Below are 13,152 nucleotides of genomic sequence, written 5' to 3'. Positions count from 1 at the left end.
ATATGATAGAAGTGTATAAAATAATGAGTGGAATGGATCGGGTGGATGTGAAGCGACTGTTCACGCTATCCAAAAATACTAGGACTAGAGGGCATGAGTTGAAGCTACAGTGTGGTAAATTTAAAACGAATTGGAGAAAATTTTTCTTCACCCAACGTGTAATTAGACTCTGGAATTCGTTGCCGGAGAACGTGGTACGGGCGGTTAGCTTGACGGAGTTTAAAAAGGGGTTAGATAGATTCCTAAAGGACAAGTCCATAGACCGCTATTAAATGGACTTGGAAAAATTCCGCATTTTTAGGTATAACTTGTCTGGAATGTTTTTACGTTTGGGGAGCGTGCCAGGTGCCCTTGACCTGGATTGGCCACTGTCGGTGACAGGATGCTGGGCTAGATGGACCTTTGGTCTTTCCCAGTATGGCACTACTTATGTACTTATGTGGGGCCCGAACGCCAAGGTTTCTCTCTCTCTCCTGTTCCTGATGGGACCCGGGTGATTGCATCCCGACAGGAGCAGGAGAGAGAAAACTTCGTCGCCGGGCCCCCCTTGGAGGCTGGGGAGGAGCAGACACAGGACTTTGGGCCAGGGCCTCTGGTTTAGCTGGCGGGGGTCACCTGGGCCCACCAGTGCTGTTCTTCACTCTGCTGCATTGCCTGCCACGCAGTTGCTTTTCCCCTTAGGTCACGCATGCTCAGTTTTGAAACCAAGCATGTGTGACATGAGAGAAAAAGCAGCCGCAGGGGCAGGGCAGGCAATGCGACGGAGTGAAGAACAGCGCTAGAGGAAGACTTCTGTTGGCGGAGCCTGGGGATCCCTGCCAGCCAAGGTATTTGGAGTTGCGGTGGTGGTGGTGGGGTAGGGTTACCATATGGCTCCAGAAAAAGGAGGACGGATTGAGCCAGCAAGCAATGGAAGTAAAACCCGGCTGGCTCAATCCGTCCTCCTTTTTCTGGAGCCATATGGTAACCCTATGGTGGGGGAGCAGCGGCCCTGCCCCGGGCCCGGCTCAGTCTCTTGGCAGCCCTGCTGAGGACATCACTAAAAAGGGGCTCCAGTTCCCTTGAATTTACAAAGACCTGAGTATTAAACTCACCTAGTTCTGGAGATTTCTTTCCCTAGTTGGAGTAAAACTATAAACAGAGGTGTTGCTGCTGACAGTGGGACTCAAGCAAAACTTGCAGGAAGCTAATGGTAAAATCTGGACTGGATTCATTAGACTTTGCCAGGCAAACCCATGGCAAGTTGCTGGACTCACTCTGCCCCGGCAGCAGAGACAGGGTTAACTTCCTCCTGGTTGTTAGATCTCTGGGTGTGGCTGATCCATTTGGAGAGTGTCAGTTGACTAGAGGTGGGGAAACTGAGCTGCTGCATTTCATATGACTGAGCCCTTGTTCCTGGGACTCCACAAGCAAGAGGGTTTCCTAAAGGAAAGGAGAGTTTGGTTACCACAGAGCTTCAAACTGAAGGGAGAAGAAAGGTATTTACCTGCATTTTTCAAACAAGAGAACCTCTGGATCCAAACTACATATAAATAAAATCAGAAAAAAAATGGAACGTTTCTTTCAGTTGGATCATCTCTGGCAGAGGGGGGGGGGGGGGGGGGGTCAAATGATATGGAAGACTTAAGAAAGTAAAAGGTAGTAGAAAGGGGTGGGGGAGAAGAAAATGCCAATGTGGTATCCATACTGTCCACACATTCAGTGCTGCTACCCCTTCAGACAGTGGCGCTAAATATTAGGAAAAATACCTACCCATAACCAGAGGTAAATCAGACCTGGAAAAGGAAGTGAACTGGATTGGTGGGGCGGGGGGCAGTCAGCCCAGGAAGGGATACAGTACAAGAAGGGCCTGAAAGGGTTATTTCCAGTATAGAAAACATAGAATTTGGATGCTAAAATGCAGTGTCCGCACCAGTTCTATAATAGCATCTGGGTGGTCAGATTCCATTATAGAATACTAGTGCAAACTGGCATTGGTGCGCCAAAATGTATGCATAGCCAGGAAATTTTGACAGGGGGGTGCATCTCCCGCGCCTCCACCCCCGGTACATTAAAATCACCTCCACTCCAGTCTTTGCGTGGGCAGTGGCACTCATAGGCTGCCTGCGGCCTGCACCGGGACTTCCTCTCTGAACCATCCTGCCCTACACAGGATATGTGTTATTTTGTTTTTGTTCATCTTAAACTTCAGAGTCTGTTTAACACAGCTGCTCCTTCATTTTGATACAGACATATCTCAGGCACGCCATCACTATCGTTGTTGATGCATCAGTCACTGCAATGCTCTCTTCCACTCAATCTTTATCATGCCTGGCAGTACATGACTTTCTTGCCACACTGTCTTTATGTTATTTTGTCCAGCAGTTTTCGCGCTCAATACATGCTGTAATTGACGTCATCACCTACATCTTTCGGCCTGTTTTATCTTTATCACTTTTTTTTATTACCGTTTTACTTTTTATCTTTCAACTTGTAATGTTTTTATGTATTTAAATAATTGAGCCCACTAACACTTACTGCTCCTCCATTTTACCATTTATTGTAACGGAGCTCAGTAGAGGATCATCTCGTTTATTAATATTATTTCATCATTATTGTGTCATTTTTTACAAATGTGTATTCATTTTTGTAATTATTTTCTTTTACTTGTCACCGATTTGCAATTACTTTGATACTGTTTACACAGCCTGTTGTCTTCATTTACTGGTATGCCTTGTATTCTCCTATGTATTTTTTAATGCATTCCCCTTGTTTTATCAACGGTTTGATGTTTTTTTTTATTATTTTTTATCTTTTATCAAAATGTCCATATGCCAACGTCATAACTCTCATAAAATACAGCCGTTTCGCCGCTTCTAGCTCACAGATATCGATTTGTTTATAAGCTGTTCCATAAATATGGCATTTTAAATGAAAAGCTTCACCATTTATATATTCTGCTCAACTTCGTGCCAATATGTTCATTTCTGTGCCAACACCTTTTCTCCTCTCTTATTTCTCAAGGAACAAGTTGTGCCACTGCATATGATTTTTATACCTTTCTGGTGAGTCCATTTATTCTTTGTTATTAGATTGCACCCTTATTGTAAATTCATTTGTCCTGACACTCCATTTGTAGTCTTGGATAGATAATATTTAATGGTTGCCTTTTTATCATTATCATTATTATTTACCTATATTTGTATTTTTCTATTTTTATGTTTGTTCTCATCCAGTTATTGGATATTATATATGCATGTCTATTTATATATCTTACTAATTTGACATTTCTTCATGTTTTATTTGTAGTTCATTATTATTTATTCATTATTGGTTCCTTGACACATTTTATGTTTTTTTTTAATTATATTATTGTTTTTGTTCGATATAGACTCCTGACGCAGGCTCTCTGCGCTGAAACACGGCCCATGTAAGGTCATTTTCTGAAGATTGTCTCCTAAGTTTTATTTTATTTAATTTTTGTTACATTTGTACCCCGCGCTTTCCCACTCATGGCAGGCTCAATGCGGCTTACATGGGGCAATGGAGGGTTAAGTGACTTGCCCAGAGTCACAAGGAGCTACCTGTGCCGGGAATCAAACTCAGTTCCTCAGTTCTCCAGGACCAAAGTCCACCACCCTAACCACTAGGCCACTCCTTGTGTGAATAAAGGAATTTTGTCCCATTTTTGAAGGCTGCTAGTGCTTTCTTGTGCTATTTAGTCCAATTTTAAAAAGCTGGGCCACCAAGAGGGGGGTCAGGGGGGACAAGATTCCCCCGGCCTGGCCTCCAAGGGGGGCCTGGCACCAGAGTCTGTCTCTCTTCTGCTCCTGACGGGACCCTGGTGATCACATCCTGACAGGAGCAGAAGAGAGAAAACTCAGGTGCTGGGCCCCCCTTAGAGGCTGGGGAGGTGCAGACACAGGGCTTTGGGGCCTCTGCTTTGGCTGGCACGGGTCCCCAAGCCCAGCCAGCAGAAGTTTTCCTCCAGCGATTTTCTCTGCTGCATTGCCTGCCCTGCGGCGGTTTTTCCTCTCACTTTTCCCCTTGTGCAACTTAAGGGGAAAAGCAGCAGCAGCAGGGCAGGCAATGCGGTGGAGAGCAGTGCTGGAGGTGCTTGGGGACCCCCACCAGCAAAGGTATGTGGAGGTGTGGCGGGGGCAAGGAGGTTGGGCAAAATGTGCCCTCCCCAGCTTGGGTTCCGGACCCCCTCACCCGCAATTTTTGTAGTCTGGCTACGTGGTGGTCTCGGGGGTGGAAGTGGTGGTCCTGCCCCAGGCCTGGCTCAGCCTCTCAGTGGCCCTGACAAGAAAGTATCATATCCTCTTTTTTGTTGTTGTTGCTGTTTCATTTCTATTTTTATTATCTATACATTTTGAATATTCCCAGGAAACAAAAGAGAAGCACCAGCAACATAAAAAAAAAAGTGAAAATAAAGGCCTTAGGTATAAAGATAAAACAGACTCCACCCTCCTGCCCAAGTCCTTCTCGCCTCCCTCTTTATGTTTAGACTAGATTGTCACACCCTCTGGGAGTAGCACAGGCTGGCTGCTGTCAGTTTGCAACAGTGAGTGACTGTACTACCTGGTCTCCTTTCTTTGCCCTGGCTCATCTCCGCTTGGAAAACTAAACTACAAACTTGTGGGGGAAAAGAACTGAAAGGTAAAAGGCAGAACTTTTACAGACGGTATGCTTCTTATACCCTGTTGTTTCCCGTCTGCTGCTTGAACTTGCAAAGTTGGTTAACAGCGTGGGGGGCTGCAGGAACTTGTCCAGGCGAAGAGGCTGCAGTGCTCAACCTGTCCCGTCTCCGATAACCGGCTGTGACAGCAGCTCCGGGCGGGTTTTGCACGTTTATGTCCGAGCTACAGCAAGGGACCAGGCTGAGGGCTGGTTTTATTCCGGTAAGATTAGCGTTGTTGATTTGGTTCTCTATTAAACGAAGAGGGCGTATCTTCCTTGGAGGGTAGACAAGCAAAGCGCCCTGCGGGACTCTCGGGGGAAGTTCAGTATAACGCTTTTACGAGTTCAGGAAACAGCCCTTGGTAGGGTTTTGGGGCGCACTAAATCCTCAAGTGTATTTTTGCCAAACAAAATAACATACTCTGAAAAAGTCGGATTGTGTGTGTGCGCGTGCAAATTTGGTGGGGATGCTAGAAAGCCTTGTCTGTGTCTTAATCGGGATTTCTCTGGCCTGGAACCAGAACAAATTTTCGGCGAGCATTTTGCTCCCCCCCTCCCTTGAAGGAAGACGGGGCCCAGGGGATGTGATCTGCCCTGTACTGAAGGCGAGGTGCGATCGGACCGCCCCCACCCTCAGAGAAAGGGAAAGTGGCAGGGGGCGGCCACGTGCGCGCACTAGCAGCAGCACCCGGGAAGATGGCTCTCTGCTGCTCCCCCCAGGATGCAAAGTCCAGGCAAAGTGTTTGTACGTGGGGTTTTTTTTTTTGTTTTCTTGTTTATTTTTCCTGCCCCGGGAGCTTTGGCTTTCGCGTCTCTTCACACATCGGCAGCTGGTGTTTGAGGAGTACAAACTAGGTTAAGACTACGGCTCTGCTACTGTCCTCAACGGTGTTTCCTTTTCTTCTGGGGTTTTTTTTTTAAGCAGAAATTGGGCAATGAGGTGGTGAAACGATCGTGTGGTGCTGCTAGATTGGCCATCAAGGACGTGTTCAGCATTCTGGGTGCCCTAGAAGCCAGACTTTCTTTCAAAATGATTGGGTGTGTAAATTGTAACATCATCAATTCTTTTCCCTTCCGGACATTTGGGGCACCCACAGAGGTGGCTCCCGTTCTGGATGTTGTAGTGAGTGCTTGAGTACCCTTCATCATAGGAGCTAACTTTTTTTCAAAATGATTGGGGGGGGGGTGCTAAAACCCAACAAATATTACCCCTCCCTGGACACACTTAAGGAGGTTGCTTAATATTGGGGGTGCTCGAGAGGCACCCACAGAGTTGGCTCCTGTGCCCTTCATATTGAGAAAATGCCTTCATAGCATAGGGGGCAGCTCTGTGGGTGCTTCTTCGGCACCCCTAATATTGAACAAATTCCTTGACTGTGTCCATGGAGAGAGAATTTCCATTGGGTTTAGCACCCCAATTATTTTAAAAACTTGGCTTCTGGTACTTAGGAGTGAGTGGCCTTAGTTGCTTTGAAAAGTTGACTCCTGGGTTCAGTATTACGATGATATTTTTTTTTTTCTTTCGTCTTTCTATAGAAAACTGTGTGCGGGGGGAGGGGTGAGTGATTTTTGAGTGAGTTACTCAAATCCCAGCAGCTGGTCAGCGCAGGGCAGTAAATCAGGATTGTCTGGACCAAAGGTCCTTTGACTCGATGGCGCTCACATTCACAAATGTCTCATTTTTATTAATCTGTCAACAGATTTAAGAAAAAAAAACCCTGCGTCTTCAGAGCAAATATTTAAAAGCCCCTAAGATCTGGCCGGTAACACGTTCTTCTGCTTTTGAACCAAATTTATTGATCAGCTGCTCGCGAACCTGTTGCAACGGGAGATGCGAGGAATTTCAAAACAAAGCTGCCCTCGGCTCGGAAGTGTATTTTTAGTGTAATGGGATACCACCGAGCTTGGCCCCGGCAGGGGAGGGTGTTAAACTGCATTCCTGAAACTGATTAGATAAGGGGCTGCGAGCAACACGGCAGGTACTTTAGTGCATTTCAGGCTTCCTTTCCCACTACTGCTACTACTGCTGCTGCTTAAATGTCATTTTACATGTTGGAAGTCGCTCAGCTGTTGCACTGTTAAAAATAAAGAAGATGGGACGCTGGGGAAAGCATCCGTTTGCAATGCTATCACACGTTTCCAGCTGAAATATAGCTTTTGAAACCCTCAGTAAGGTAATCAATAGAAATCAAACAAAATTAAAATATGGAAAAGGAAAATAAGATGATACCTTTTTTATTGGACATAACTTAATACATTTCTTGATTAGCTTTCGAAGGTTGCCCCTCAGTAGAAAGAGTTTAGGTATGATGAGCAAGCGGGTGGGTGATCTGAGCAGATTTAATATTTAAAAAGGCTTGCTAAACCGCAAAATCCAGCGCATGAGTCCTATGCGTTTACATTGAACGAAAAACATAAAACAGAAAAGTAGAACTGAAAAAAAAAATCCAAGTACACATTCAGCCACAGAAGAGTTAAAGCAAAATGTTCCATAGACTCGCAGTCCATCGCTAACTGCTGAGCTCCATCACCAAACGCTAATTTAAAAAAAAAAAACAAAAAAAAAACGTGTGTTAAGTGCAGTTTTAAATCTGACAAAAGAATTCTCAACTAGTATTTCAGGGGATAGGTAATGGAAAGCAGAGGAACATGTTGATTCATAGTGGGCCTGTTTGGTCCATCCTAACCTCACCACAATCTATGAGAGTCAAGGGATCTAAGGGCACCAGAGGGCGTAGGGAATGATTAGGTTAGCAAGATAGGGTGGGTGACCAGAATGATATGATTTGTAGGCAATACAAAGAATCTTAAAAGGAATACAGAAATGAACAGGTAACCAATGAAATCTGATAAAAAAAACCCTATGGGCATAGCACAAAAGGCGAATAGCCGTGTTTTTAAAATTGTGAGCCCAAGAGCTAGTCTAGCAGGGTGAGTCTAACCTTGGGCTGAGCTAACCCTCTATGCGGCCTGCTTTGGTAGGCCTCAGGGAACGAAAGTAGTATAGAGGGATGGTTGCAGGCGAGGGGGGGGGGGGGGGAGAGAAAGTAGAAGGCTAGCCCGTGGGTAGCAAGGAAGTATAAATTGAATTAAAGTTACTGCTGGTTTTCTGTTCAGGGATTGGACAAGGGTCAAAGGGGCAGGCTAAGAAGGGGGGGATGCTTAAGGAATCCACCTCCAGGTCACAGGGCTTCACCCTGTTCCTCGGAGCCAGCTTTTCCTGTCCTTCCTCCCTCCCCAATTGGGGTAAGGCTGGGTGGCCCCAACTCAGGGTTTGACTTGAGGGGTGGCTTGTGTGTCACAGCAGGGGGGGACACCCCAGCTATGGGCTTCAGCTCATTGGCTGATGAGGACCTAGTTTAATGCTGCTATAGGAGTGTCAGGTAACCTGGAATAGGTCTGGCATGGAAGGCCCATGCCATACCTTTACCCTAGCTATCAAGGCGCGGTGAAAAGGGCAAATTTAAAAGAGGTTAAATAGTTTTGCGGTAGCTCTGGTTGAAAGTGGTATTAACCAATTGTTATATTAAATATTGCCGTTAATAAACAAAACTGGCCTATTTATCACCATACATTTCTTGAATGTTATGCTGTTTATTGATGTGGGAGAAGGTAAAGGGAGGATGGGGGTGGGGGGGGGGGTGGCTGAGCAGAGGAGTGACGAGTCCCAGTTCCCAAGTGTTAGCGGTTGGAGTCACATCAATTGGTGTGAAGAAATACCTGTGAGTACAGTATTAAGAGTAATCCAAACTGGACATCAAAAGGGCATGAATGAGAATATGGAATGGATCGAAGTCAAGAAGGAGAGCATAAGAAATGTAACTTGCGAAGAGTGAGAAACCAAGTCAAATAATATGAGAAACATGAGACTGCAAAGACAACCTAGAATCAAGTAGAGCACCAAGGTAGTGAAAGAGGTAACTGTTGGGAAAGGGAGGTCAACAAGAATAAGAGTAATGGATGGTTGAGGAAGAGAACTGGCAACCCAGCAGGTAACTGTCTTATCCGTTTTGCTGCTTCCCAGATGAATCGGTGACTTTGATAGCTCCAGACTGCACGTGTAAAGGTGTATTGACATTTGATGCTATGTAAGAGCTTGAGTGTTGAACACATCCATATTGCAGAGACTCCTGAGGCAGGCCTTTGTAGCCGAAACACGATTTGTGTTGGGTCTATTGGATGTTTGAATAAAACTTTTATATGACCTACATATCCAGCTCCTGATTTTTTTTGGTGTCACCTTCGTTGTGCTTTGCTTGCTCCCTCTCAATTAGGAAGCCAGTGAATGAAGGCAACTTTGTAATGGGGTGAGATCAATATGGATTGGTAAATAAACATACTACTACTTTGATTTGTATCTTTGTTAGTTTTACCCCTGATGCAGCCATTTTTGTGACGCATGGCCACTTCTGGTCTTTTAAAAAAAACAAAAATTCCTGCTTTGTTCCCTACTTACTGTGTTGTGAATATACAGCAGGAGGTCTTTTATCCAGTTTCTAATTTAAATTTTTGTTAATGTTTCTTAACCATTTTAGGCTTCACTTAACTACACTTTTTTTGAGAGTGTGTTTTTTGTTTGTTTTTTTTGTGTGTGTATATGTGGTTTGCTTTATTATTTTTATCATTTATATATCATGGGGGACAGCCTGATCCTGGAATTTAATCTTGCCAGAGAGCTACTGTCCATTTAGACTAATTTTGTAGAAGGCAACAGGGATATGATTATACAATCAAATTTGGGGTTTTTTTTTGTTTGATTTTTTTTAATGTCCTTTTTGATTTAAGCTCTGTGAACAAGGAAAGTTCTTATCTGGTGAACAGTGATCTCCTCACTGACACATATTACTCTACTTCTATAGAATCCCTTGAGTACAGTGTAGCTTCAAGTCTGTCCTTATTTCTTTCTTAATTATTAGGATTTATTTATCGCCTTTTTGAAGGAATTCACTCAAGGCGGTGTACAGCAAGAATATGTCAAACAAGCAATAGACAGTTACAGCATGGGCCAGTGTCATCTGCCTCTACTATATTAACGATATCATTACTGTTCTGGAAGGCTGAATTAGAACATTTAAATTAGAGCTTAGGGGCCCTTTTACCAAGCCGTTTAGGGCTACCATGGGCTTGGTGCACGATGATTTGGACCTACCGCCGGGCAAATGTGGGAGCCCAACAGTAGTGCCGACTCCCACTGCGCAGAATTTTTGGCTTATAAAAATTATTGTGAATTTTTTTACTGCTGGGTTAGCATGGGAGTCCTTACCACCTCCTAAATAGGAGGCGGTAAGGGCTCACCCCAGAAATGGCTGTGCGGTAAGTGTTACATTTACTGCACCGCCATTTCTACGGAAAAGATAGTCTTTACCAGCGGTGGCGAACCCACATACCAGTGCCACCGCAGGGGCCCTTTAACTGCCACTTGGTAAAAGGACCCTTATGTTTTTGCTTATTAACAGCTAATTAGCCCCAGAAGTGACTAGTGTAAAGGTTAATAGCATATCAACTTTCTGACTCAATTAATATTTTAGGGATTTACTTGGATTCCATTTTTTTCTCTACACACGCAAGTAAATAGTCTGATTCAAAGATCTGGATGGACCGTACAGGTCTTTCTCTGCCGTCATCTACTATGTTACTATATGTTACTATGTTTATTTTACGTAACCTTCATCGTGCATGTAAATATTTTGATCAAGACCATTTCCATTTAATTGTTCAGGCCCTATTGAGCCTTTTGGACTATTGTAATATCATCTACTTGGGTTGTTCAAGGGGGGAGGGTTAATGTTTTTGTCAGCACTCAAAGAGTGTCAAAAGGTAAACGAAGGATACTGCGGGATCCTCTTATTAAACCTTTAAAAGTTCACCTCTTTTGTGACACAGCCGTTCAGATGCGGACTTCTTACATGTAGTCCTTTTTGGGGGGGGGGGTTGTTTTGTTTTCTTCTAAATACCTTTAGATGATTTTAACGCTGTGGACTATTCTCCTGTACTTTCCTGCTATCCCATTGCATTCATGTACTCCTTAAAAGTAGATTGTAGCGAGCCCCCTTTCTTATTTGCAGTGCTATATTATTTATTGTATTTGTTACATTTATATCCCACATTTTCCCACCTATTATGGATTTCATCCCAAAAAAAGACATCAACAGCAGCAACCCATGGTCCGGGTGCCTCTGTCTATCCCAGGATTAGACTCCCAACTGCCCGATGCAAATCAATTTAACAGGGCAGGAAAGGCTTCTGCCCAGTTAAATCGCTGGTGGTGCGGGCTGAATATTGACCGGCATGTTTCTGTTTCCGTCTTCCTCTCTCTCTCTGTGACTCTGCTCATTGTCTTGCACTTTGACATCATGCCATCTCCTATCATTAAACCTCCTTGGTAAGCCACCTCTGAGGAATTCCCACAGGTTGCTCCTCCTCTCCACTGCCAACTGACCAACCCAGATCCAGCCTAGTTCCCACTCCTGCATTTTAAAGCAAAATATTTTTTGAGCCAATGCCTACCTGATTCTTCCTATTGATCTCACCCCCACCCCCCCTCCTGGTTAAGTCCTCCTTCCAGAGGCCTCCCCAACCTGAATGGCCTGACTGAGCCCAATTTTGGGGGGCTCTGATCAGCCCCCTGTTAATAGTGGTGGTTGGGACAAGCCCTTTGACTTGATCATCTGTGTTGAAGAGGAAATGTTACCTTTAAAACAGAGATTGGAATATAGAAGCACATCTGCTTGTGTAGGCAGTTGTCTCAGTTATTTATTTAGATTTTGCTCACACCTTTTTCAGTAGTAGCTCAAGGTGAGTTACATTCAGCTAAGGGTGGATATTTCTCTGTCCCAGGAGGGCTCACAATCTCTAATTTTGTACCTGAGGCAATGGAGGGTTAAGTGACTTGCCTAAGATCACAAGTAGCAGCAGCGGGATTTGAACCGGCCACCTCTGGATTGCAAGACCAGTGCTCTAACCACTAGGCCACTCCTCCACTCTGATGAAGTATAAGAGCTTCTGTTGGGATGTGGCTCAGGTTATCACAGGTTTCATAGCTGGTGTCTTTGCCATAGACACATTTAGAACAGTGTGACGGAGAATTGGAAGATGTGAACTCATCTGCTTTCTCTCGGACTTTTTTTATTTTCAAAGACAATTTCAGTTAGACCGATGCGACTCCTTTTTCTGTGTATCCTGGGATTTGTAGCCACTAAAGCGGGACAACATAGCCCAGGTTCTGAGAGCTGGATGCAGCTGACATTATTCAGAAAGTTCTGAAATTAGCAGACAGGACTAATAATATTGTACAGTGGAAGAACACTGTCCTAGGGTAGCCCAACTGTAATTATTAGTAACTAGTAAAAAAGGCCCGTTTCTGACACAAATGAAATGGGCGCTAGCAAGGTTTTCCTCAGAGTGTGTGTGAGAGTGACTGTGAGAGAGAGTGAATGTGCGAGTGTGTCTGTGAGAGAGTGTGTGTGTGAGAATGAGTGTGTGCCAGGGGCCCCTCTTCCCTCCCCACCTCCCTCCCTCCCAGTTCCAGGGTCGTTCCCTTCCTCCCTCCGACTTCAGGGTCGCCCCTCCCTCCCTCCCAGTTTCAAGGTCCTTCCCTCCCGAGGAGTCATGGCGGCTGCCGACATACCCTCCCATGGGGCTCAGAGGGGCAGCCGCGGCTGTCGCCTCCTTTCCTCCTCTGCAGCGCTGCTCCGACTCCTGAGATCCCCCTCCCCCGTGCCCAGCACAGGAATGTGTGAGTGCACCCACGCGCTGGCTCGGCACAGCAGCATGCTGTACATGGCTCTGCTCCCTCCGCTCACGCCCATGGAGGACTCCGACCTTTCTTTCCCTGCCATTGGTCGCGACGCTCTCGGCTACTCCGCCCCTCAACGCTTCTATTTCTCTTTCAAGCTCTGCCTCTGTCCCTGTGCCCTGCCCCTTTCGCCCCTCCTCCTCCGGCTCTGGCATTCTACGTGACGTCAGCCTGATCTATGGAGCCTAGCAGACCAACTCCGAAGAAGCCACAGACACAGGCAGCAAGATAGAATGTTGGAGGTGAGAATTATTATATAGAATAGTTCTTACCAGTGTGTTTTTTTCTAGCAAAAAAAGTGCTGGTACTCAAATGCCAGGCCACCCTTCAGGGGTGGGGTGATTACTGAGGACTCACCCCACAATGGCCAGGCCCCCTGCAACCAGTCACAGGATCTACAACAAGGCAGATTTGGGGTGTAGAGCCTGAGCTTTTTCATCAAAACTCAGGGTCCATGGGTCAATTTTAGCAGACAATGGAAAAGGTGCCAGTACTAAGTACCCCCTCAAAAAAAGCGCTGGTTTTTACCAAACTGCTAAAACTCCAGAGTCCCAGGAGCAGGGAATAGCCCGGCGCAACTTCTGCAATAAAGTCCCAGGTCTGACTAGAAGATAACTTTTTTGGGTTTGCTCATTCTCCTAAGTGTTTCTGCCTCCCCCCTCCCCTTCTCAATTTATAGATATAAAAGGCAACTT

At 45.3% G+C, this 13,152-nt stretch overlaps 1 protein-coding gene across 4 annotated transcripts in view; it reads left to right on the top strand.

Annotated features, from left to right (window-relative positions):
- Positions 1-1,425: 1,425 nt before the first annotated feature.
- PRAG1 (PEAK1 related, kinase-activating pseudokinase 1) overlaps positions 1,426-13,152 on the top strand; it is a 115,566-nt gene continuing 103,839 nt past the window's right edge. The window contains exons 1-2 of one of the 4 annotated variants that reach the window (XM_030194527.1): positions 1,426-1,478; positions 3,004-3,044. In XM_030194527.1, the coding sequence (XP_030050387.1) occupies positions 3,025-3,044 (20 nt within the window). In that variant the 5' untranslated portion in view covers positions 1,426-1,478; positions 3,004-3,024. Of the gene's footprint in view, positions 1,479-3,003; positions 3,045-4,522; positions 4,642-5,339; positions 5,408-13,152 lie in introns of those variants that run through there. The other 3 variants (XM_030194528.1, XM_030194531.1, XM_030194530.1) reach the window with 3 other exon arrangements.

The sequence above is a fragment of the Microcaecilia unicolor genome, chromosome 2 (assembly GCF_901765095.1).
Source record: "Microcaecilia unicolor chromosome 2, aMicUni1.1, whole genome shotgun sequence".
NCBI lineage: Eukaryota > Metazoa > Chordata > Amphibia > Gymnophiona > Siphonopidae > Microcaecilia > Microcaecilia unicolor.
This window is presented reverse-complemented; position numbering and strand designations above follow the sequence as displayed.